This window comes from Elaeis guineensis, chromosome 10 (assembly GCF_000442705.2).
Source record: "Elaeis guineensis isolate ETL-2024a chromosome 10, EG11, whole genome shotgun sequence".
Classification (NCBI taxonomy): Eukaryota; Viridiplantae; Streptophyta; class Magnoliopsida; order Arecales; family Arecaceae; genus Elaeis; species Elaeis guineensis.
Window position 1 is genome coordinate 81376706 of NC_026002.2, and position 27143 is coordinate 81403848.

At 36.9% G+C, this 27143-nt stretch overlaps 2 protein-coding genes across 4 annotated transcripts; both read right to left on the reverse strand.

Annotated features, from left to right (window-relative positions):
• Nucleotides 1–518: 518 nt before the first annotated feature.
• LOC105050550 (uncharacterized) lies at nt 519–4574 on the reverse strand. 2 transcript variants are annotated; one of them, XR_003801660.2, is made up of 3 exons: nt 3013–4574; nt 2080–2123; nt 519–796 (listed from the first exon to the last, which is right to left on the reverse strand). XR_003801660.2 is itself a non-coding variant. In XM_010930623.4 (2 exons), exon 1 carries the CDS (start codon nt 3379–3381, stop codon nt 3040–3042), a length of 342 nt encoding a protein of 113 aa, XP_010928925.1. In that variant the 5' UTR covers nt 3382–4547; the 3' UTR covers nt 519–796; nt 3013–3039. The 2 variants fall into 2 exon arrangements, 1 of the variants encoding a protein (XP_010928925.1); XM_010930623.4 differs by lacking the exon at nt 2080–2123 and having other exon boundaries at nt 3013–4547.
• A 196-nt stretch (nt 4575–4770) lies between these two features.
• LOC105050551 (uncharacterized) lies at nt 4771–26577 on the reverse strand. Of its 2 annotated transcripts, none has more exons than XM_019852328.3 (26): nt 26142–26577; nt 25899–25958; nt 25720–25812; nt 24169–24397; nt 22883–22989; nt 22570–22629; nt 21168–21268; nt 20643–20737; nt 20359–20379; nt 19172–19267; nt 18905–19025; nt 18604–18786; nt 18254–18450; nt 15642–15913; nt 13236–13337; nt 12155–12331; nt 11856–12044; nt 11502–11743; nt 11267–11413; nt 8458–8671; nt 8008–8136; nt 7782–7922; nt 5912–5998; nt 5657–5830; nt 5358–5417; nt 4771–5288 (listed from the first exon to the last, which is right to left on the reverse strand). In XM_019852328.3, exons 1-26 carry the CDS (start codon nt 26373–26375, stop codon nt 5145–5147), a joined length of 3675 nt encoding a protein of 1224 aa, XP_019707887.1. In that variant the 5' UTR covers nt 26376–26577; the 3' UTR covers nt 4771–5144. The 2 variants fall into 2 exon arrangements, with proteins under 2 accessions (XP_019707887.1, XP_010928927.1); XM_010930625.4 differs by having other exon boundaries at nt 4771–5269; nt 26142–26576.
• Between the last annotated feature and the right edge of the window lie 566 nt (nt 26578–27143).

Genomic DNA, 27143 nt, shown 5'->3' on the forward strand with positions numbered 1-27143 from the left:
TTTTGTTGCAGAAAGTTTCAGTAATTTAAGAAAGCCAAAGTTAGTGCTTTATTACCAATTAGAATCGAAACAACATCGAGACGGTACGATAGATTGCATCGGTCATGTTCTGTGAAATCAGTAGGCATCGTTGGGGGAAAAGTGTTTTTTTTTTTCCGTCGAAAAATAAAGAAACTCTGGTAGCCATCAAGGAATAGTCCCGGCAGGAGTAATTTCCCAACAAATCCAACCTTGGTGGAAATGAAACCCACTCTTAGCCATCCCCATGCACCGTACATGAATCCGGAGGTAGTACACCGGGAATAGCACCAGTGTGCGCCTTTCTCCTCAAATTTCCATTGAAAAGAAAAGGATGTTCTGCATTCATCTCGCCATTTCTGAAGGCATCCTCTGCTCGGTACTTCATGGCCTCAACATTCTTATGGAGAGATCACCAACTGTGGACGATAACCACGAGTGAGCATTACGAAGATCTCAACAACCATGGACGATAACCACAAATGAGCATTACGAAGATCTGGAAAAATAATTGGCAATGTTACCCTTCATCTTGAGCAGTGGAATTGCTAATTTTCAATGTTGCAATAGAATGGCAAATAGTATACTTGTTTCCTTGGTACTGAAGTATGTACCATACAAAATGAACTGACAGCAACTACAGAAGACCAAAGTAAGCTCTCAGCTGAACAAGGAAAAGAGACGCTGCTCCAAACCCAACTAATATCGTCCACCATCATGGTTGAGTTCTTTGTTTTTTGTCCAGGCAGGTCAAATCTATAGGTCTCCTTCCTGCAGGCTGCAGATCCAGACACATCACCTTTAGAAACATGGCGACCAGGTAAATGACAAAGCAAAATGGAAGCAGTCGATATTTTGTAAACAAAGCAAAAAATATATCTGCCCTTAGACTTTCTCGTCTAATGGAGTAACCCAAAGCGAACACAGGGGGGCCACAATTGACAACCAAACATTAGCTAACAAAAGAAACTAATTTGAAGTACAAAATGTAACCACCGACCATCCATCACCCACTGCAGAATTTAAAGTGCTTGATGATGATTGGTAACGAAAACATCTGGATGGGAAATAAGAGATTCACAGGAGCTTGATACTTTTAAAAAGTTCCATTAATAAGAATCTTTGTTAAGTTATAGCCATAAAAGAATCCAACCAAAGTGATTGACACGCTGCTGTGACATAATCAGAAATGCAGCTGCAATTATGTTTCTTAAGTTTTCAATTCATGTGCAAGAATCCTTGACCCAGGACCTATCATAACTCCTGTGATTAAAGATTTAACAGGGACATTCTTAAAATCTAAAGAAACACCCACATCTATCAATCTAAAAATTCCATTGGAAACTATCAACATAACCCTCTATCCAGCATATGCCATGTTTGGATATCCTCCTTACTTTTAGCGGACTGCAATTAATAACTAACAAGAAATTTACTAAAATAATTTATATACTAAACTTATAAGAACTAAGACCCAAAATCAGCTCAATAGCTTAATATTAAGAACACATTTCTTAATTTCAAGCTTGAATATATGTAAAGACATAAAATAACAGTAAGCAACATATATTTGTATTTCATTCTTAGATCACTTATCAGCTATCCTTCTTCGAGAAATTCGTAATGAAACTTGTGAGGTTAAAAATAAAAATAAACAAAAAAAAAAAACAAAGGATGCTGATCAAAATATAAAAATAAGATATATCAAATGGTTTCAAGCAGCTCCTTTTTTTTCCCCACCCGAAGCATATAAGCAAGGAAAGACAATCCACCCAATCATAGTCTTTCTTATGATCCATGTCAAAAATAAAGGCTTTAAAATCAATCCTTCCCTAAGAATAACATTCATTAACTGTGAGAGTCACATTTGATATCCTCTAATATTTAAGACTGGCTGCTTGTGCATGAGAAGACTCCATCAATAACCATACCTATATAACAAGATAACAATTTCAAAACATTACAAATGCTCGAAATAAGGAACCAAAATCTAAAGTCTTTGGCTCCCTATCTTGCTTCCTTGATATATAATAACCAAATTAAATCTGTCGTCTCGCTTACCCGATCTTCACTAGAGAACTCTTGAACAACAAGAACAAGATCACCTGAGAAAAACATTAAGGAAAGCAATATTAAAATTATAATGGCCCAGGACTTAGTGTCCATCAGTTGTTAACAGCACTCCATAAAGCTCATTGATGTCAAGACCCATTAATAAGACATCTTTTCAAACCAAAGTGAGCTAGAAAATTTCATATCATCAAGAAAAGTTCTTCCCAAAGACCACAATGCATACAAACTATGATGCTGTCAACAATCCGTCTTCCATATTTATAAGACCTTATGTTGGCACTAATTTGACTGTTAGCCATAGCATGAAAAGAAATGATGTCTATCTTTTCCCCATACATGTTCTGCTCCGTCCTTTGGAATCAATATATCTGTTTGATAATTTAGTTCCTCTTCATACTAGATTTCTGTAGTAAATAATCGATTATTCTGTCTTCCGTCATTGTCAAGATCTGTTTCTCTATTCAGTCAATCTTTGCAATTCCACAAAAATTGTGGAAGACAACCTCAGATACTGTAAGATAGAACGGAACAGGATCCAGAAACAATTGCAAGCAAGGTTGCTACAAAGAGACTCCACACTAGCAACTCATCCAAGACCTTTTCCTTGATTATTTTTTTTTTAATCGAATTTGGTACTTCTATTTTCCTTGAAAAGACAGGGGAAAAGCACTTGAATTCATTCCAGAGATAAAGGGATCGAAGGCATGTGCTATTGGGGAAGAAGGGGGGAAATCTAATAATTAAGATCTAAACTAAAACGATGCAAAAGCAGCGGGGGGCAAAAAAAAAAAAAAAAAAAAAAAAAACACGAAAGGTTATGCAGAATACCCATTCATCAGATATCGCCATCGCATAAAATTAATCGGTAAAATCAAGATAGAATAATAATTACAGGTGGAAGATCGGTGCGCAAAGGATTACCAAGAAGAGAAGAAAAAGTGGTGGCGATCAGAAGGCCTGAAGGACGGGCCTCTTGCCTAGGCGCTTGATCTCGCGGTCCATCCGGCCGGTGAGCATGAGGCCGAACATCTTGAGGTCGCAGAGGAGGGACCAGAAAGGGTGGGAGAAAGTGACGGGGGCGTTGCGCTCCACGAAGACGTGGCTGTACCAGGCGAGGCCGTAACCAAAGAAAGGGGCGAGGAGGAGGAGCCACGGGTTGAGGAGGAGGAGGGAGGAGAGGAGGCAGAGGAGTGCGGAGAGGGTGCCGAAGAAATGCCACCGCCGGGTCGACGCCTTGGAGTGCTGGCTCACATAATACGCCCAGAACTCCTCCAGGCTCCGGAAGTTCATGTCCTTTTTTTTTGGCCCCTATTTCTCGCCCTTGCTCTTTTCTATTTGCTCCCGTAACCTTATCCGGTGCGACGAACTCCCTAGTTGCAGCGTTCTCTTCTTCCTCTCCCCTACAAGAAAGAGAGAAACGAAGAATATATCGGGTTTACTTGACAAGATCTTATATCATACGCTTGGAGTGGTTGGTAAACCGCGCCTCGTTTGACTGCCGCCGCGGTGGTGGAAGAGAGCATTATTTTTACTATGGGCGGCAGACGCAAGAAGAAGGACCCTGAACTGAAAGGCTCATTTTAGCATGATCGCGAAAAGCGCGGCCGATCACGAGGAGCTAGCTCGTTCCACTCTATGCTGCCTGGCTCATTTTTAAGTGATAATAATAATTGTTTTCACTCAAAAACACCATCAAAGTTTTGGCTCAAGTTCTGGCACTGATGAGAAAAGAGTGGTATGTATGGTTTCACACAGAGGGTTCTTCTCTATACGCAAAGAGTGGTCTGGTTTCATACATACGAGGAAATCCGCGCAATGATGACGGAATAATAAAAACCGGTGCAACCATGAAACAGCGACCAGCAACATTTTTCTGCCTACCTGCTAGCACCATTGAAGAGCCGTGTAAGTTTCTTGTACAATAAAAGTATATCAAGTAATATAAATATCTGAACCCCCGGTCCTTGGAGCTCGAGCTGACATCCTTTTTTATGCTTCCCTTGTGGTAGGACTTGAAATTCTTCCACAATTTGGTGACACAAATCAACTCTTCCTGTCAAGACCTACTGGGATAGCTCCTCTATCAGTAATTTCTCAGATTTTGCCACGCCGTATCCAACCCCACTAATTTCTAAATGCTTGCTGCAGGAAATATTATACTGGAAACCAAATAGTTTTCTCTTACTTGCCTCACACATTTCCTATCCAGAGCCACATGCCTGCTGCTTGTGATCAAACTTCCATACTGCACGATTATCCTGCCCCCGATTCAACCTTCACGGGAACAAATGATCTCAACTAGAAAGCAAATATCAAACCGTAGACTGGAGATTGTCGCCTTCCGTTCATCCGCGCTTGTAATACCAAAATAACTATATACTACATATATATAGCTGGGAGGGAATTATTGGGGAGTGAATTAACGAATAATTTAAGATTCAAGGAAAAATCAGCAGCATGCTATCATTCCCCAAGTCTGCAATTCTGGGCAAAAAACAAAAAAAAAAAAAAAAAAAAGGGAATACCGGAAAACTAACTCAAACGCCATTGCCTTTGCGGTGGTAATATGAATGAATAGTATGAGAATAAGCATTCCATAAATCTTTGTCAAACAATTACATAAATCTTTGTCAAACGATTCCATAAATCTTTGTCAAATCCAAATAAAGAACCGATCTATTAAGTAATATAATCATGGAGCTTCATTATACGTCAAACTGATGCAGAGAAGCCAATCCACAATGATCATAGGTTCATTAGAAGCACTCCTCCTAAGCAGTATAACTAAACCAGTAAAGAGCAATGGGATGGGGACACTACGGACAAAAAAGCGACCAGGCAAAAATAATAATAATAACATTAAAAAACTCATTTATTAGTGTGCGGCAATAAAACATTATATAGAACTCACTAGCAACAGGAATAAAGTGCACAAACATATCTTCTGTAGACGAGCTGAAATGCATCGACCAATAACTCTTCAAAAAAATGCAAAGCAGGGCAGACACCAGCAATGAGAGCCATGGTGCAGGATATCTGGGCAATTTTCAAATCTAAGGTCTTAAAAGTAGGGTATCAGCTGTGGCTGAGATGCTAATAGCTGTCAAGTTGAACTGACATAAAGAACTGGAACCAATCCAGCCATTTTCCCATCTCTCCCAGGCCGTTTTTTCTTCACCTGCCAAAACATTCATGATCTGCTTTTGGATACTACTTTTGGTGTCAAATCAAATCATAGAAAAAGGAAATGACTTCTTTAGACTTACATAGTACCAACCATCAACCTCATAATCAATCTCAACCTCTTCTCCAGCAGTCAAGCTTAACTGTAAAAATGACATCCAGATTAATAACTGTGTTATCTTCTTTTTTTTTTTTCCTTCTCAGAAGAGTTGTGATTAATCTATTACAGGATACACATAAGAACCAAGAGGAAATTATTGCATGAAATCAAAAAGCAGACATCAAGGTGAATAGGCATCTTCTCTTAGACCAGCAAGCATTTCTGCAACAATCAAGATGGCAACTTTCTAAGAATCTACCCATCTAAAAGATGTGGAGTTACCTCATCATCACCACCAGCAGTGAAATCATATAATGCTTTCCCAAACTGTGGTTTCTCAGAACCGTCTGCATCGTGAGAGCCAAAACTCTGAGCCCCGCGCCCTGCTAGAGGGTTCTCAAAGGATTCAAGTCTCTGCAGAACAGATGTCGAGTACGATGGTGGTTCTTCCCTGATCTGAACATGGAGCAAAATTATAACTTGGCGATTTGATAGTGTATCAAAAGATAAGAGACAAAACTTGAACATATGTCTAACCGGAGATCCTAGACCCTCATAAGTCGATGATGGACCACCAAAGGAAGTGTTGCTGAGTCTACTTGAAGTGGTTGCAGACCTTTGCTCCTGATTGGATCAAGTTCAGATGGGTTAAAATTTCTGTCTAATTATGAGGAAAGTCGCAAACTATAACTTTGTCCAGTGAAGTGCTTATACTTTACATCTGTCCACTTTTATGATATCTCACATGGTAGCCTATATCCATATATCACCAAGCCACCCAAGGTTGTAGTTGTGTATCATGAAAACTTAAGGTTGAAAATTAGGTGCTCATGCCTATTTTCAAATAAAGGTGATGCCATATAGACGAGACAAGGCTCAGTTCTACATTTAACCAAGATGCAATTGGGTCAACCAAGCAGGGATTACCCATGATGAAATTTGAAAAACTGTCACATTAATCAGAAAACAATGAAGAGAAACCAGTAACTGGGAAATTTGAAGTTAACTGACACAGTGATTTTTTTTTTTTTTTTTGAATTATTGCGAAGTTCCTGTATGATTGTATCATGTCCCTGAGTCCCTTGCTGTCTAGAGGGGCAGTTGGCTACAATTAGAATGTTATGTTGCCAATACAACATATAACTATAATTAGAGAACCTCATTGGCATAACTACAATAACCTTGCCCATCAAGCTTAAAATTTTAGAAATTTGCATATGAAATACCCATGCATCTGTGACAATATAATTATTACAGAACTACATGACTGGGGCATAGACAGAATTGGGCATAGACAGGAGAAGCATGAAAGGGGCATAGACAGAATTGGTTTGTGATTCATGGTCGTGCAACTAAATATGCAAGCAAATCTTGCTATTGGTATCAGCTTTTGACACCACAAGATGGTTTAAATTAAATTAATGATGAATCAAGGCCAAATTAACATCATATTTGTATACTTCTACTCTGTAAATTGAAGGGAAAATTGTTACAATACAAGCCTGGCATTTCACACCATGTCAACCTAGCTGAGTTTGATTCTGGACCAAATATCAGCACACACAAATGTATAGTCATGTACAAGTTCAGTAATTCATCATCAATGCAAGAAAAGGGTCATCCATTCATGCTGATATGGCTACTTGCCTATTTGACATACTCATTCTAAGCATATCATGATGCACTAAAAGAGCATGGTTTAATGCCGCAAAAAAACAAATTGGAGGTAGGGCCACCAATAAAGATGGAAGATGGAGAGGCATAAAATATATTCATGTGCACGCATGGTCCTAATACATGTCTGCATCTAAAGGAGAATTTACAATAAAATTTTTAATAGAGCTTTCTCGGTGTTTCCATGAACAGGATGATACATGTCATCTTTTTACAAAGACAAAATCATAGAGTATCAAATATGTATTTGAGCAAGATACATCTGTAAGAGAGGGGGAGAAAAGCTTGGATGCATCCAAATTTGGAGCAAGTTTTTGGAGTGATGCAGCACCTTATAGATACATAAGCTTATAGTAATGTTATATGATGTCAATATTTGTATATTGGCAGAATCCAGAAGCAGGAACAAGTTCCTGAAGTACAAACTTGCAGAAAGGTTTCTGCAACTAAGCCATCATAGTTTAACTGCTCATTTGAATATTCTATCTTTAAAATTCAAATGAAGTCAAAATATTTCAGCTGGTGAAAAGGCAATAGTATCAAGTAGTGGAGTTAACGATGCAGGTACCAATGCATATCCAGTTTCTCAATTTACTATTCAAATGCAAAGAGAATTGCCAAACCAAGTATTAATCCAAGAAAAGATTGAAGAAGGAGCATTGACATCCATCTGATAAAATATACTCTAAAAAAAAGAGAAAAATATATTCTCATGAATTTCAGGACTGATTACCGGTTGTGAAACCCCATAGCCTGATGGACGTGAACTGAACAAGGAAGGATAGCTCATACCACCAAAATGGGATGATATGGAACTCTCAACAGAACCAGTTGACTCAGGAGAGGATGTACCAGATGACCTTGCATCATCTTCCTGAAACAAAGAGGTTAACCATTAAACTTTTATTTCAAGAATGCTGATCAGTGACCAATACTTGAAGGGACCATGGAATTTGCACCTCTGCTTCATAAGTTTCTAGAATTGTCTTAGCCCACATATCTTCATAAGTGACAGATGGCCGGGAGGTTGTGTTCTCCTCCTCCACATCAGGAGCATCAGTTCCAGCACCAGTAAGAAATTCATTCACCTAGAATGGAGAATAGATAGCATGAACTTTTTAATGATCTATTCAAGACATACATATCACAAGAGGATATGGAAAAGTACGTGTAGTAAAATAGAATAGTCATGTAGTAAAAAAAAAAAAAAATGAAGTTTTTATTTTGTTGCCAAAAGATCTTCTCCATTAAGGTAACCTTATGGCAAGCACTTCATAAATAAACATAGAATCTTTTAGTCAATGCGCATACTGCAGTAGCTAATCAATTTTATTTATCTTTTGGAGTCAAGAAATCATACAAAATCAACATCATACAAAGATTAAAAGTAAATAGGATAATTATCACACCTTTTCCATTGCTGGAACATTGCTTCCCCATGCACTATCTTCTAAACCTGTTACCCAGGCCATTGCCAAATCTGGATCAATGGTGTCAGCCTCTTTAGGTGTTTCTTTAGATTCATATACCAGGTCAGATATCCCCATAGCAACAGCAGGATCATTCAGACCAGTTGATGCACTAATGTTATGTCGGTTACAGTAGATCTCAATGAGTTTAGCACTGTCATCAAAGTCCAGGGAACCAATAAGAGAGATCAGAAATAAGCAGCAGGCCATAGAAGTATACATACAAAGGCACATATGAATTAAGCAAGCAGTCTAAAAGTCTAAAATTAAAGAATTCACACCCAAGATACCGAATATGTATTCCCAGCTTCCCAAACCTTGTTGCACATTTTGATTGTTCTAAGATGTAAACTTGGTCCACTTCATAAGGTAAATTAGAGTAACTTTTCATTATTCTGCATAATCTTTTGACCCCCAACATATTGGAAGCATAAACCGTTGGGATTGGTAATTTTTGCCATTTTAAGGTGGATGGAAGCCAAAGTTCTGGTTGGCCAGCTGAATATGACAAAGCACCACCACATATATACAAGTATATGAGCAATATCTTCAAGAACTTGGATTGAGGTATATTTGCCTTTTTTTAACAAACCTTAGAAGAACAATACCTAGGTTAAGCTAGCAACTAACAAAAATCCAAGCATAAAATTTATATGACTGAATGAGAAAGATAACCATAGTAAGATCACTCGGATAAAAGTGTAAACTAGCAAGGCTTCAAGTCAAATTTGGTACTCTTGTTGCAAATCAAAATCATATGGTCCTAACATGGTTGGAAGTGTTAATGTGCATCCATGAAGGAAATATCATAACAAGTTCAAAAATGGTCAAACATGAAATTCAAGAATGCAAATAGTTGAGTTCTAAGCACTAGAAAGGATTCAAAAGGATGATCAATTATAAAAATCCTAGAAGGGAAATGATCTGGATTGCAAAGAATTAAATTAAGTACATAAATTCACCGAATCACCGCCATAACTGATGGCACTCTAAACTGCTCTGAGGTAACTGTTAACTGGTAACAAGGACATTTGTTCTACAAGAATGCTATTTAATATTGAGCAAGCTTTTCAGTGTACTTAACCAAATACATAGTGATAGGAACATGCTCCTAGACCTTTATAATTGGGTTACTTTCTTACCTATACATCACCAGCCTTAAATCTTCAAAGAATTCCCTTTAAACCACAAAGGTTGTAGCAATCAGATACCAACACCATATCCACTAATGCAAGATCTCTTCCACAATTCATTCACCATCTAGTGTAACACATTCAAGACATGGAGAACAATCACCAAAATATCTCTTGGTCTGATTGATAATTGAGGTGTCTTTCACCTGATCATAATCATAATCATCAAGCATGATTCCAGTTATTCAGGGTTGACTTCATGAATCCTTCCTCATGAGTCATTAGGAAGATTTGCTATCCACTAGGTTTCAAAATCCTTCCCCATGATGTCCATCCATTTTAATTCAAACCTTTTTCTCTAACCCTTAGACAAGAAGCCTATGAGTTCCTTCCCGCCCTCCTTAGTTTTACCAAACATCCACCTTAGCATCTTCATCTATGCCATGTTCATATTGGCTAGTTGGAGTCTTGGACCTTTTCTACCACCCATCATTCCATCCAGCATAGATCTCCACTTCATCCGTCTCTAATTCTAGATATGCCTTCATCTAACCCTCCTTTCTGCTCTATAATGCATTCAAGATAACAAAAATGATTAGATACTGGTTTATCTGCTAGCAATCTGCTTAGCTAAGAAGATCTCATATTTTCTTCTTTTTTTTTTTTTCCGTCAGATAATGTTCTTTATTGAACCATGACTCATAAGAGAGCTATATGTTAAATTATTTTTTAGCAACTTATGCTGATGTAGAAATTTTGTTAACTTCTTTTGCTTAACCAAAGTTACTTTTATATACACACACATATATATAGTGAATATCTTGATTTTCTATCCTTGAAGCATTCCTCCTCTCCTAATTTTGACAGATTATCATATTTTAATTTTGCCAAAGTATTCCATGACCTGCATATGTGACTGCCATGTATCTTTGATGACATCATCACCAGAAGTCTTAAAATTGCATGGATGCAGTCACATGATAGACCTGAATATTCCCAACCTTTATGTGCATAATCTCTTGGAAACCCAGCAGAACTCTCACCCACAAGTGAAACAGGATATTCACCTAAAGAAAATGATCTCAAAGTCGTGCCTTCAATAAATTATGGTGGATTCCAGTACCCTCCCTTTCAAAAGAAAAGGGATACTGAAATCATTCTAACTAAATTAAACATGAATGTTTGTTTAATATCAAACTAAATGAGTCTTAGGAAAATGGTAGCAAATGAACTCTTAAATAAACATTTGAACATATATTGAATAACGTATAAGCCAAATATAGAAAATAAAATTTGATAAAAAAAAAGGTTTTCAATTTCAGCTTTACTATATTAACATGATATATGATCCCACAGCCTTTTCTCAAAGGTCAACAGGTTACCTAATTCAGGCAGGGCTTGATATCTGATAGGAAATACTGTTATAACAACAAGAATCATGGACCTTACAATGAGTATTTCATGTAAGAGCACAATATATGACCATAGACAATCCATAAGACATCTCAAAGTCATGGTCATAATATAATGTTTCCTTTTTGCCATGAAAAAAACTACCAAAATTGCTCTAATTCTTCATGGTTGTAAAGATCGATAATGAAACCCTACCACCTTACCTGGTCGGTCCTAGAGGCAGATATTTTGCTCTTGGAACATAACAGAACAATGAAACTAAGTCAAGGAGTTTCTCATGAGTCTCATATAGTTTCTTGAGCTCTTCATCTGTCCATTCTTGCTTGTTGTTATCATGATTGCGCATATCTCTGCACATGAACATATTAAGCAAACATATATTGAGATAAAAAATAAAACATACCATTCAGAAAAGGAACATAATATTTCACTTCTTACCTAATCAGATCATCTTGTGCTCTATACATTTCATCAAGGACCTTAAGCATAGGACTTATTAAAGATCCTAGACCTGTACCACTGGCACCTTGATCTTCCCCATTACTAAGTTGCATTTCTGAGAACTGAGATTGGACACCACCAAGAGCTAAAGCATGTAAAAATTCATATATCTGTAGCCTATAAGGCTCCCCTGATCTGATTGCCATAGTAATTAGGGCTTGAACAGCAACTATTCGAACCTGAGCAGATAACCTTAAACTCAGAAAAGAATATTCCATTGTCTAACTCCAGCTATCAATAACCGAGGACTTGAATAGATCATAAAGATAAAATTTTGTCAGAAATACACACCTCCCAGCTCCCACTGAAAGCACACCGTTGAAGCCGTGTTAATGCACCAGCGAGAGTAGGATTTCGTGAACTGGCAGCAGCCACCATTTTATCAACATCCAACATCATTAGTGCAGTGCCAGGAGGTGTTGCAGACTCCCATGCATATTCAGATGCAGCATAGTTTGCATTTTCACCGAGAAACCATACCTGTGCAAAACATTAGCAAATAAAATGAATATATTTTAGGTTCATTAAATGTTTGTACAAATTCAGTCCTGGATTCTTGAACAATCCACTGTAATAACAAAATTCCTTACTGCAGCCTGCACTAATCTTTGCAATGCCAGAGCAGACTTTGGATCTGCTGCAGACACTCTATCAACAGATGTAAGTCCTAATGTTGACTCAGGCTGGGGAGGTGGTAAATCAAGAACTATTGTGACTGCTTCCAAGGCTGTATGCTTCCCATCTGGTCCAGCCCCAACAAGACATGTCTGGCAAAAATAGGAAAGGAACAATTTATGTGAAAATAACATATTTTGCATATTTGTTTAATCTTACCATCATATCAGGGATATAAAAAACACCAGAATAAATGTTCACAAAGAGATGGTACACATAAAAGTTTAATTATACATAAGGAAAGAGGAGATTGCACAAGAAATTCAGGAAAGTAAATTTTGCAATACTAACTTCTCAAACTTCACTGGCAAGTCCATAATGAGATTATACCTAAACAATCAAGATGATCATACAATAGAAACACAAACCAAAAAAGGTTGTGACAAAAGGGATGCATAGATTAGTCTATGGATAAATATCTGAATGATAAGAAAAATCAGAAAAAGAGAATATGACCAAAAAGGTTCCCTTGTTAATACCCATTTGACAAATGATAATCAAGTTGCAAGTGGCAACTTGTAGTAAGCACCATCCCTGCATGATTCTCTGAGCTCTTAAAGTATCTCAGATAAAAGTAATAGTTTCTACTCACTTTTCCATGATTTATGCTGGCATGATTCACAAATAAAGAAAAAGATATGGAGAACTATTGATGAAACTGCTTCCCCAAAATTGTCAAATTAATGTTGAATATTTGTCCTTCAGTGGACAAGATCTCACATTCTCTTCCTATCTCTTTTAGCTTATTTTTCTCGAGTATTTACTACCAGAATCATGTGCAGCATGCAACAAAGACAGCTCAGGCAAAGCAATTGGAAATAAAAAACTTTGAAATGAAAAAGACTTTCATGGAGGTCATAAAAAGAAATTTGAACTGGAAATTTGGAGTAATTGATTGACTTCATTGAGATATACATCCATGAAATGCAAGTAGAAGCAGCATAGCTTTCATGGACAAAATTCAGACAAGTAATAGATACCAAAGTATGAACTTACTTTCCATAGCAGTTGCAAAACATCAGCATCAATCTTTCCAGGGACTTTAGTGGCAAATATTCGTGCAATTTCAAGTAGGGTGACTGCCATATCAGGAGTTGCCTAGTATTTCAAGCATAAAGAGAGAAATAATTATATCATACAGAACAACGTAAAAGAAAAACATCAGAGACTGAAGACCAGTCATCTAGAAACAAAATGGTGTCGAACATGACAAATTATTCAGAAGAGTAAGAGCATGAGCAAGAAGGTAAAATATATATGTGGATGTCATGTTGTGAACCAGTTCTCTGAAATATTGTGCAAAAAATTGCAGAAAGTTTAGACCAACAATGCCATCTGCCAGAGTGTCAATTTTTCCCAGCTTATATGATGCTACAACATGTTCCCTGAGCAGGTATCATACTCAAAAGAAAAAGGATGCAGTGATAAGGTTACTGTTTGAGTTGGAGAGCACTTACAAAGTCATTCAAATATATAAAGAGATGCTCATTTACTTGTACAACTACAAGGTACCTGAAATTACTTTCAAGCCCTAAGATAATTTGATCGAGCATTATGTAACCTAAATTTAAATCAGAACCTCACCAGTATAGAGGTCTTATGTCTAAGCTAAGTGGACTGTTTAATTTTCTTTTCTTATTATTATTATTATTATTATTATTATGTTTACATGCAAGAGTGTAATAATAGAGCAAACTTCTTCAGACGACATCTAGGGTGGCAATTTCTGACCGGACCCACCAATCCACCAAACCCCTCTAAAATACGGATAATGGTAGCATCCTTTGCATGGAAGAAGGATATGCCTTCGTTCACACCCAGCGACCATTGGATCATGCACTGTCCATAGGCGGAGTTCAGACTGCTTTGAAATCTGTGCAGTGGACAATCCAATGGTCATCGGGCATGAAGGAAGGTGCATACTTCTCTAGTACGAAGGAAGGGGTATCCTTCTTTCATACAAAGGATACAACCATGTTCCCTGAAATAAATGGGTTTGGGTAATATCTAATAATTGGGTTGGGTTTGGGTTTGTTGAGACTCAAACCCGACCTGATTATAAATGGGTTGATATGGATTTGGCCCTCCTATCCTGTTGCTTGCTATAGGTTGAATAAACTTTCCTATGATATTGGTAACTGTACAGTAGATGCTGATGCAGTCAAGGATTGTTTAGAATTACTGGGAAGGCAGGAGAATTAACAAGGTCACAATTGCAGTGTTGGATCCCGACAGTACCATGCTGGTAGTGTTATTACACCTGGTATGGAGGCCAGTTCAGCACACAAGACTTAGTACGCACCTTGTACCAAGTCTTAATTTGGTATCGGCACAATACGGTATTGCCCGGTATTGGGTAGTACGCACCATTACAGTGAACCTTGGGACTTAAGAGGATTATAAGTTACACTAAAGAGAACAGAGGAGGGAAAACTATTTTTGGGGTTTATCATGTTTTCTTTCCACTTTAATTTTTCCTCACTTTGTTTGGATTTTCAATCTTAATTTTCTATTTTCTGATATATTTTTGTTTTTCAATTAAAAAGGTATAGTATTAACAAGTGAAGCTCTAAATTGGGCTAATGGATTGGGTATGAATCCATTAAGATAAATAGGAGAAAGGGTTGATCTCACAAACTCTCTGAAATATTGTGCAAAAAATTGCAGGAAGTTCAACCAATATTTCCAACTGCCAGAATGTCATATTTTCCCCCTTATAAGATGCTATGGCATGTTATTCAAAGTATGATACTTCACAGAGAAAGGGTGCAATGATAAAGTTACTGTTTGAGTCGGAGAGAACTTACAAGATCATTCAAATATATACAGATGCTCATTTACTTGCACAATAAAGATGTAACTGAAGCTACTTTTGATTTCTAAGATAATTTGAATGAGTATCATGTGGTATAACATTTAATTAGAATTTCACCAGCATTGAGGTCTTAGTAGGTGTATTGTTTAAGTTTCTGAAAAAAAAAATACAAGAATGTAATATAGAGTAAACTTCCTCAAGCAACCAAGAACCAACAGTATATTTAAAACTATCAGCAGCTAGCATCCAGGGGTGGCAATTTCTGACCAGACCCACCAATCCAGCGAACCTCTATATAATAAATGGGTTTGGGTAATTTTTAATAATTGCATTAGGTTTGGGTTTGTCGAGACTTGAGACCAACCCTATTTAAATGAGTTGGTATGCGTTTAGCCCTCCTATCCAGTTGGTCACCATAGATTGAACAAAGTCTTAAATTCCATCCCCTCGCTCCTATGATAGTGGTTAAACTATGTGGTAGACCTTGGACCCTGGCCTAGTCAAGGATTGTTTCAGATTATCAGGAAGGTTGGAGAATTAATAGTTAAGAACTTAGATAATAAGGAAAATGGGGGGAAAGGGGGTACCTTGAACCTAGCATGCAAAGTAAGTAAGATATCATTCAACAGTGCCGAAGGCCAAGCAGGATCAGACAGCTCACATGCAATGATAGATTTTAGTTCTTCAAATGACTCATGTGGGTTTTGCATCCAGATCAAAGCTTTTATCACCATTCCTCGAACATAGACACATTCACATGCCACAGTCGTGCGCACTACTTCCATTAGTGAAGCTAATAAACCGGCAATTGTATCTGTACCACCTGCTCCATTTGACAGTGGTAATGCCCTACGAGTAACTGCAAACATAACAAAGAACATCATCTACATCGAATTGTAAGAAATATAACCACTTTCATATGATAGATGTTGCTAAATGTTATATAGAAAAATCTAAGTGCCAATAGAAGGCAATGTGGGAATGTTATCACATCAAGAAGATGATGTATCTGTATACTTATAAATAAAAGTTCTTATTCCTTGAAAATTTTCATTTGAATCTGTCATCATATGAAAACGTAATAGCAAAAAAGTAAACATCTTTGCATTCTTGACCACCATCTTTCCTTTTTTCTACATTTCCTTCAAACCTAGGCAAACTTTACACTGTTGCTTGACCATTGCATGCTCAAACCATGTGACCAAGAAGGCAGATCTCCCAACTTGCCAATCAGCCTTTACATCTCATGCCACACCCTCTCTCTCCAAAATGCCTCACGAATTTGGAGGGTTGATATCTGGTTGAGAGATGACAGCAAAACTTTTGCATACTTTGGTAGATCCTACTTTGACCCCTTAAGCTGGCCAATGATGGTAGTAGAAAAGTCACTTGCCTATGGTATATTGCACCTATGAATATGCAGCATCTGTTTTCTGTTTCCTTATAGGCAAACGTAAAGCAACCCAACTATATTGGGTTAGACTTGCGAGTGAATCAAAATAAAAGAGGAAAAAAAAGGCATGCAAGGGAACAAAACAAAAGTTTCATTCAACAATCAGGGCAGACCAATGCTATAACGATAACATTCTGATCAACAAGTAAGGTCCCTCGACTAAGCAAGGTAAATGATGGACATAAGCTGCACAGCAAGACCAGCAAACTAAATCACAGGCCTGTTGGATTCATGGACGGTGTGAGAGGCATTGCAAAAGCAAACAATATCTGCCTAACTCAAATTATCTAATAGAAAGAGGTGGCAGGAGCACAAGTATGACTACACTGACCAATACAAGATAGGCAGATAGCACAGTAGTGAAGCCACCTTCAATCCAAATGAAGAGGCATGCAGAGACTCCACTTTCATTCTATATGCCTCCCAAGCTTCTCTGTATTCTAGTTCAGGATAAAAACACATGGGAAAATCAACCAAATCGACTTAAAGAATGAAGCTGGTAGTGATCTGAAAGGTAAAACCTGACCATGCACCCTCTAGATGAACAATCCTGTCAAAGTTGATCTTAATCTACAGGGTGACAACCTGCCAGGGATAGGAAAGCAGGGAGGAGGATGGGTCCAAGAAGGATATGAATCCTCATTGAGGTTAGCCCCATATAGTGCCAACTTTAAAAGCTTCACCTTCAAAAATAAGTTAAAAAACAAGAAAATCATTTCACATTCTAATCCATGTTCAAACAACTAGACAGACCCTAGACAACTTAATTGTCAATATCTTCCTTTTATGAGCAGTACTGGTACACTACCCTTTATTGCTAGATCTAGTTACGTGTTTATGTAATTATTGCCAACAATGCCACCAGTCACGCACTCTTCTAGTCCAATTGTGGTGTTTGAAAACATGATGAAAGCCATTACTCATTCTATCTTCACCCACTCTAGCAATCCAATCTTACAGTGCAATCTAAAGCTGACTTCTCAAAACCTTCAAGCTTGTTCAAAGAAAAAAGCATTAACAGATTCTTCTAATTTCCTACCAAACTCAAAATGGAAGCCCTTTATAAAATTTCAAATACATTATGGAATGTCACACTAGGAAAGACCATTCAAATGTTCTAGCCCATTCGGATGCAAAGAACCACGTGTCACTGATGTCAGGGCCTTAAATTGCTCTGTAGGATGTAGATTTCTCCAACTTTCCCTAACTGCACCAATTAAAAATCCTTAATTTTCTTTTTGACTTTACCGGACTATCTCATATTATTACCTAACATATTCATTTCCCCTCCCCAAACTCACAATAGCCTCATAACCATGATGTCAGCATCAGATTGCCACTTTTGTCATGCTATGCAACAGCATGATGAAGTAACTTGCAGGATGTCTACAGAGCATCAAAGTGCCTCAGTTCATTGACCCAGCATTTTCATTACAAGGAAAAGATGAAGTGGAAGACCAATAAATGAGACCCAGTCTCCCCTTTAAGCTCCAGTCCTTTAGCAATCGCTTTTCCTTCCTGCATTAGAGACAGAAAAGGTCTGCAACTGCTCGGTCCAGGCTGGGACCTTGTCAACGGTATATATCTTCCAAAATGGTCCATATGGAATCATCATCCTCCATTTGCAAATAAAACGGAAATTCAGTATTTTCACGGTCAACTTTTAGAAATAAATATTTGAACAATAATTCCACCTGTGCTATTTGGTTGATGCATAAGCATAAAATAAAATTGTTGAAAGTGTACCTTCAGATTGTGAGCCATCATTGGGATCTGAATCAAGGGATTCAATATTTTCAGAATATGCATGAAGTTGGGATCCTTCATCAATGTCACGGACACCTAACGCATATGCTGCTGCCCTGCTTTTTCCCATTTCCTGAACAACTCTTGCAGCTGCATGAAGCACAGGACGAGAGAAGCTACGGAAAGAGCTCTCCAATCTTTTTTTTTAAATAAAAAAAAAGAAAAAGAAAGAAAAGAAAAAAAGAAAAAAAATTAACTAACTAGAAAACTGTTGCCATTAACAAATAGCCAAAACTTGGAGATGTACTTAGGAAGCCAAGTATGTAACATCAAGCAAAAAATCCATAAACCTTCTCATTACAAGTTTGATAAGAGGTTGAGGACGCCTCGCTTTATTAGCAGGTTTCTTGCTACTTGGTTTTGGTGGAAGAGCATCTTTTGATTGACCATGCTTTGATGATACTGATGGAGCCTCAGGCAACTTGAGAATTTCTCTAGTTAACCGAATCCAGCCGGCAGCTCTCTCTTCAGTCCTACGATAGAGGAATCAAAGATAAAAAGAGGTTGTTTCATCACTTCAAAGAGGCAATTAGCAAGTAATCACCATGCAATAATCAATATCCAATTTATTACAAGGAAATAAGCAAGCACCTTTCCGTGCTATCGAATTTTCCCAAAACACATAGTATTGCCTCAAAACAAACTCTGTCACTGGGATCCAGAAGAAGTTGATAGAGGAGAGAACTATACTGAGATGTAATGTCAGGCCTCTCTGCACAAAAAATATTTTAGATTAAAAATCCAAAATAATCCAAGAATAAAAGATAGATAGATAGAGAGATAGAGAGAGAGAAAGAGAGAGAGAGAGAGAGAGAGAGAGAGAGTTTAGAAGTGTATGGGACAACTGAACTCACATACCATCCAATGCACGGGCTCTAGATAATGTATGACAGAGTCTAGCTAGGAAAACTCTAGCAAGAACATCATGCAAATGAAGAACATCCTGCAAAGCACCTGCTTCATATAACACCTGCTTTTGCTTAGCATATATAAAAAGGAAATGTTATATGCATGAATATGAAAGGTATCATCTCAGGTAAGAGCTTTCTCTTTTTCTTTTTTCTCTTTTTTTTTTGGGGGGTGTGGGGCGGGGGGGTGGGGGTGGTTTGTGATATGGCAATAACAACTTCCCAATGACAATAGCTGATAAAAAGTGAAGCCCATTAGGCCAGAACATTGAAGAAGGCATTACATTAATATGTCAACCTAGATGGATAAAAAGAAGGCATTGTTAAAGTGGTTGCGAATGCTAGCCTTTAAAGAGATAGCTGGCTACATTGGATTCATAAAGCCAAACCCAGATGGATAAGATAAAGCTTGCCAGGTAAGTATTTTGGTTAGTTGGTATTTGCAATGGCATCTGTTAGCCATCAATTCTAACTAGTCTGCATATTCATTTTTATTACTACCAAAACTGCATTTCTATATATTATTCTTTAGTTATATTGATTTTCAAGCCCTTAATCCTCGAAGTCTTGCTCCACATTCCTACTGCTAAGTTAGATATCAATAATGAGTCCGTTTGTATGTAGTAGTAAAGGTTTAATGCCACCCATTTTGCTGGGCATTCTGAATGGAAATCCACTTGTCTTCCTGCAGGTAACTTTATAATGCCTCTTTTATTAAGAATATAGAAAGCTCAAATGTGCAAAATCAGAGGTGTCAAAATCATAGCTTGTAGATCCACTTTGTATCAGTGGTATCTGATAGTCTGAAGAGTCCATTTCCCCTCCAAGTCTAGAACCTTCTCTTCTTGCTTTAATTTTTAAAACCTAAAGAAAAATGTTTTTTTTCCAATTTTAGAATGAGGTTTGAATTTTAAATTCTTCAGCTCACAGCATGAGTTGAAACATGCTTTAAATCAAAGAATCCAAACCAAATTATGATTTTTGGTAACTATAAATAGTGAAGGTACATGATCATATAAAACTGAACATAATAATATTTTTACGACATTTTGTGAATATTAAATAAATACTCTATACTATTTTCAGTGAAAAACTTGAGCATGGTTTAGAAATAATAAAAAAGATTTGGAAATATACCTCCAAGTAGTGCATGCTTTCCTGCAGGAAAAAAAGGAAATATAATATTAGTTTGAAATTCAAATATAGGAAACATCGCATAGAACAGGCACAAGGATACTATTGTTTGGCCCACCGACATTCATAATTTATTTGTAGAGATATAACCTTTCATATTGAGATTTTGCCAAGATACACGATGAGAGACCCTCATGCATGCAGTTACACATGTAGATGTAAATGTTGGAACTTTTGAGACATCAACAACAATTTCATAATGGTGTCAAGTTAAAAAGAAGATTAACCTAAAGCCATAGCAACAGAATAGGGATCTCTTGCAGCTAAATCTGAGATGATTGCCAGTGCATGTCTTACAGCAACTGGATCAGCAAATGAAATCCTGCAGTTATATCAAGCTTGAAATATTACAAATCAAGAAATTGACAAGTAATAAATTTGTGAACAAGATTTAAATTGAAAATGCAAATCACAACATGTAGCACATCCAATCATGATGCTTAGGTTAAGCCGCAAAAGGATTCTATATTTATAGATTCTTCTAATCCATTTGTAAGCATTTTTACCAATCTTCCATATTCTAACATTTGATTATACTAGTCAAAGCTGTACTTTGTCTATGCATGCACGCATGCATGTATGTATGACTTGTTCGTCATTAACAGTAATATTTCATATGAAGTGCTCATTTTCATCAATAATTGGCATCATGCTAATGACAGTATTTTCCTGTCTGGTCATGGTTGAACCACAGAAGGGTGATGAAATCAAAGAAGATATATCTACTTATAAGTTGTAATATACCTACTTACCCCTGCACAGCTCGATGGAGGAATGCTGGATTTCCAGGATCTAGAGGAAGTCTTCTTAGAGCACTTAAAGCACCATATTGCAAATTATTCTGAATAATAGACTGCAAATATAGGAACCAGATATCAATTTCTATATATCAATAAACTGATTGTAACGAATATAAGAAATAACAAAACCAATGCTGGTCCCAGTCCTGGGAGAAAAAGGTAAGTGTTGGTGTTAAGTATGTCAAACAATGAAATGGATGTAAAGTTGATATTCATGAATATAGGGCATCCCTTGTTGATAGAAGTTAAACAAAAGGATTTTTTGAATTAAAATCCAATAAAGCCTACCCAAAATAATTGGAACAAGGCTTGAATCAGATATAAGAGATAGATGAGAGATTGTTTAAACATCATTTCAGGCATAGCTCTTCATAAGCAATTACTAAAAGATAAAACTCAAATTTGAACCACAAATGCTACACATTCAACAACAACATTGTGCGTTTATTTTAAATATTAGTTACCAAAACTGGATGCAGGTGCAGGAGAAGGAGCAGGTTCAAGGAAGCGGATATTTTAAAAACAATTGTTCAGGGAAATACTTAGGAAGTGGATGCCAGTTCAAGTTTCCAGGAAGATTTTGAAATGGGTGCCTTAAGCTAGGTTGATTATTCCTGCTACTAAGTTTTAAAGTGAAAAGGTGAGCCTATCAGTAAAAAGAACATATCTATACGGTATAAAGCTACTAGCAGTTGTATGACCATGTTTTCTCTGAAAAAAAATGAAGCTAACTGAATAAACTATAACCTTAACCATCTAGCCTTTGCCCAACTGTTTAAGGCTAGCTTTGTAGATCCTCATTCATTACATATTCCCATTTAAAGCCAACTCTAATGTTATTCCAAGTTTTTACATATCCGTTCTCACAATCTCCATCCATGTTACCTTAGATCATCCTCTCCTTTTCTTACAACCTTCAACATAAACCAAAGTACCCCTCCTTACTAGAGCCTCCTTAGATCTTGTTGTACATGTCCATAACACATTATCATTCAGTTATGAACTTGACTAAATATAAGCATACTACGTAAAAACAATAATATATGCAAAGGTGGCAAACATATGAGACGTGATTTATTTATTTATTTATTGCTATAGAATTGCTACTGGCGCAGGCTAAGCGAATGCATTTTCAGAGTGGTTGTGAAACGTGAGAGCAGAATGTGGTTCATGGAACTAAGGTCGAATCATCATATAGTTAACTTACTAAACCATCAAAAATCAAGAAATAATGTTAAAGGCATGGATTTGAAGAATATATAAGCAGAAATTAATACAATAAGTGAATATAACACTTATGCATGCAGCTTCATCTGAACTTTCAATACATATGCACAATAAGTTAATGTCTAACCTCCTTATCGCCACCTTTGCTAAAAATGCCTTTCCTCCGCTTTTCTTTGGTATCTGCAACCTGAAAGATTACAAAAGGATGGATGAGCCCACCAAAAATTTCCTTATGTGCTACAAACAGATAGAATTGTAGCAATGGACTGATAGGATGAACATATAGACATAAACGTGGGAGAGATAGTACAATGCCAGTTAAATGCTTTAACTAGCATTAACACATGCAAAGTTGTTTCGCTATGACTGTTAAAACACATGAGCCTTTGCATTTGGTAATCATCTTATAAAAGCAATTTGAGTAGATGCATAGGACAGACCTTCTCTAGAATGCCAAATACAATTTCATACAACTTGCCCAATATCTGAGAACTGCTTGGTGAAGCAGCACTAAGGGACTTCAGAGCTGCAAGCCTTCGTGCATGAACTTCAAAAGACCACAAGTGAAGTTATTAACCCCCAGAAAAATGAAGGAATAAGAAAGAATTAAAAGAAAAAAAGCAACATAACAGTTATAGGAGATAAAATACATATATAAGATTTCACTTGTAGTATACTTGATAACCAAGCAACCAATACCAATTCAAACTAGTATGAGTCCTGCTAATCAAATTATCCCCTTCAGGATACAAACAGGCCTTGGTCTGTCTTGGATGAGGCAATACAAGTAGGATATCATATTCCAATCAGCTACATTGACAGGTCAAAATGAATAAATCCTTTGTAGCACGTAATCATGGATGAATAATGAGTAACTCATAACAACTCTTATTGGGTTTTTGACAGCAAAAAAAAAAAAGGCAACTTTTGGAACTGTTTGGTTTTACAACCATGAGAAAGATGACGTTGGTACTTATGCATCCAGGATGTTATTTAACTGTCATTCAATTAGCATATATTAGAAGTAAAACATGTTTAAGACATTTAAAAAGTAGTTTTTCATTCATGCTCAAGCCAATACTACCAAGAGTTTTCACAGTGATTGCACATGCGAACAAATTCACACCTAACCGTTATTTAGTAAACACAAAATGGAACACCAATAAATCAAATTATGGTTACAAGATACCGAAAGAAACCAATTTCTCATTGTGTTCACAACTAAAATCGCTAATAGGATCTATAACTTTCCAGGGCAAGACAAATCAAAGTTTGTCCCATCAAAATAACATCAAAATAGTGCACAGTTGAAGTTCATAAGCTTACAAAGCCAAAGTTCCCTAGCAAATTCTTATTGAAAATTCAAATGCTGGTAGATGTGTTATGCTAAACTTTCTTCATGAGTAGTCCATTCTGCTTGTTCAAATCAACTGTGGCTGGTTACTAAATACTATTTGGTAGGGCCACAGTCCAAGTTGTGCCTCAAAAGTCCCTAATGTAGCAAGCAGTGAAGATTGTATTGTTCTAAATGGCTTATTGGAAACTGCTGCAGCTACTTTGCTTTCTCCATAGGAAGGTAAAATGATGATCCATTGGATGTTAACTGCGAAATCATGTGAAGTGATAAAATCTGAATCTTGACTGAAAAACGAAATGCTGGTGGTGCTGATAATAAAGTGCAAAGTTGATGATGAATCTATATCAAGAGAGAAGGAAATCAGGATACCTTCAGTGTCGGCATTTGATGCCTCGGCAGTAAGCTGCTCCACAATTCGAGGTATAACATCAGCTCTTGTGACCCCTCCAACAGCATCAATATCAGCAAGTGCATCCCAGTTTGGCGTGGGAATTCCACCACCTGCACTTAAACCTTGTGCACCACTATCTGACAAAATTCTGGCCAAGTAGTAATAAACATAGCGCAGAACACTCCTGTCCTCACATTGTTGATGAAGCTGTAGAAGGATAAAACAACATGGACATCAAAATAGCTTTACCACATTATGTATGAGTATATAAAAACTACTCTGTTCAGCTTATGCATCAGCCATGCCCATAAAAGTTAGAAAAATGGAAGTCAGGCAAGGTTCAATCTTCTTATTACTTTAGAGATGGACAAAAAAAATTCATACAGTATGAAGTAAGAAAAAAAATGCAATTTGAACAGAAGATATTGAATATACACCAATCAAAAAAGCCCATGTGACGTGCGTGCATCTGGGATCATGCAGATCATCTTGACTCTTTATGCCTTTATCCTTTTCACCTTTTCCTTCAGTTTATTTTCTCTTCCATCTACTTTTCCTGTACCATCTCGGTTCCCCAAAAATGCATTGTTAATACAACTTTTTGCTTCCTCCTAACTAGCAAATTACTTACAGAATGCCTGGTCAACAATCACATTAATGTAATAAAAAATCCTTAGCCTGCCATTGCACTTCTTCCTAATCAACTAGATGACTGTATTTTTCTCAAATAATTTGTTCGATCATTGGTTATGTAGGTAGAGGCATAGAGCAATGAAAGCAATATATGATATATTCACCTAAATATCAAATGCATATGACCAAATAATGTACAGGGTATCCAAATGACTTGGAAAAGGACTCACATGAATATCATGCATATCTGTAATTTTATTTTATTTTTCCATCCACCACATTTCAAATAAGAACTCCAACCACTCTCTTAACCAGCATTACTATAAAAAAAACAAGCTGTAAATCAGGCAATTTAAAAAGTTGTTCAAATTTGTTAGGATTTTCCTTAGCATACCTTATGGAAACCAGCAAACCTAGAGCTAATCCAGCAATATTCCATGATATTGTGATATTTCAACTGTCTATTTGGTACAACAAAAAGCTACTTCAGCTCCCACTTAGCCACGTTTTAGAATTGAGGTCACTTAAGGAACTATTGGTGATCTTGTTCAGAGCTTCAAAAAAAGAGTTCTTATGCTATCCAAGTCTGGGAGAGTCTTAAGTGTGCAAATAAAAACTGCCAATCAAATATTATAACATCATGTGCTAAATGTCTTAGTACAACGCAATCATTCAGCGAGCATGCTACAGTCATAAAACTCGAAGGTTTTAAAAAAATCAACAATAATAACTAATCATAATTAGATAAACTTATTATCCTTTCTCCAAGAACTTCGGAGGCTTGTTCATTCATGCATTCGTCCAATAGATCTAGATTTAATGAAGATCCAGATACTGCAACTAAATGCATCAAAAGATTCAATGATCAAAAGAACGCCCACGGAAAGAAGGCATACCATGAGAAGAGATGGAGCTACAGAAGGATCCACTGAATTATATACAGCGAGTTTGGGAAACACATGATGCACTAACTGCTTCTGGGAGCTTTTCTGAACGGAACAACAAGAATAAATTAGATCAGAAACCCTAAAAACTATTCAATTTTTTTTTTCTTTTACAAAAACGCAGTGGAAACCTGATCAGATGTGGCGGCGAGTTCATGAATGCTCCGCACCAATTGAGCATACGACACTGGCTGCTCGGAATCAAGATCCGAAAAGCCGTTAGAGAATGATATAGACCGAGCAAAATAACTAGGAAAACGAGTGGATCAAGATGAAGAACCCATTTCTTCCAGAAAAGATCAAGAAAAGAAAGGAATTGCTCCCAAGTAAAGGTCAAGAAGTGAGAATGAAAAGGATTGGTGGAACGAAGCGACCTTCTTCTTCTGTTTCTGTGGGTTGGTCTTGACGGGGTTGAGAGCCTTGGCCGCGGAGATCGTGTCGCTATGGATCTGCATCAAGGTGGCCCTTTTCGACTTCTTTTCCGTGGTCACCGGCTTGCCAAGCGTGGAGGGGGCCGCTGCGGAGGAGGAATTTGCGGCCGACGCCGACGGATCGGAGGTGATGAGATCCATGAGCGTCGTCCCAGCGGACTCCTGGCCCGACGCCATGGTCGGAGGGTGCCAAAGGGAGAGCTAGGTTTTGAGCTCCTCTTCCCGAACGGCGACCCAGGGTTCAAGATCGCCGGCAGCTTATGTCGGACGCCTTCCCGTGAAGGACAACGAGGAAGTTGGGAGAGGTCGGAGACGATGCTCTGAGCTTCGCTGTTAAAGCAGTTTCTTCTAAAACCAGCGTGAAGGGACCCCAAGTCGATTGCGAGCCAACCGCCCACTCCTACGACTCTGGACTCGTCGTTGCGGTAACCGTGTTCTAAAGTCGGCAGATACATGGCCGACACCGTACAGACCTCCCTGGTCGCCTGACACCAGGGAGCTTAACATGTTGCGGGAAGAATTTTCTTCCCAAAAATGCTATTTTTGAAAAATTATTTTAAAATATCTAAAAATATAATTTTGATATATTTAATTGATCATAAAAAAATAATTTATTTTAAAATAATTTATATTTAATTATATATTTATTTTTTAAAAAATTATATAAAATATCTATTATATTCTTAATAGATATAAGATCATATCTTTTTTCCTCCTAAATTTTATATAAATATTAATATAATATAATATTAGATCAAAATAATTAAGTATAATATTAATATTATATTAATATATTATATATTATATTATTATAAATACTAATATAATATTCATATTTTAACATCATAAATTTATTAATGTATATTAATATAATATTAATGTAAATATCATATTAATATTGATAAAAATATTATATTAATATAAATATTAATATATTATTAATAT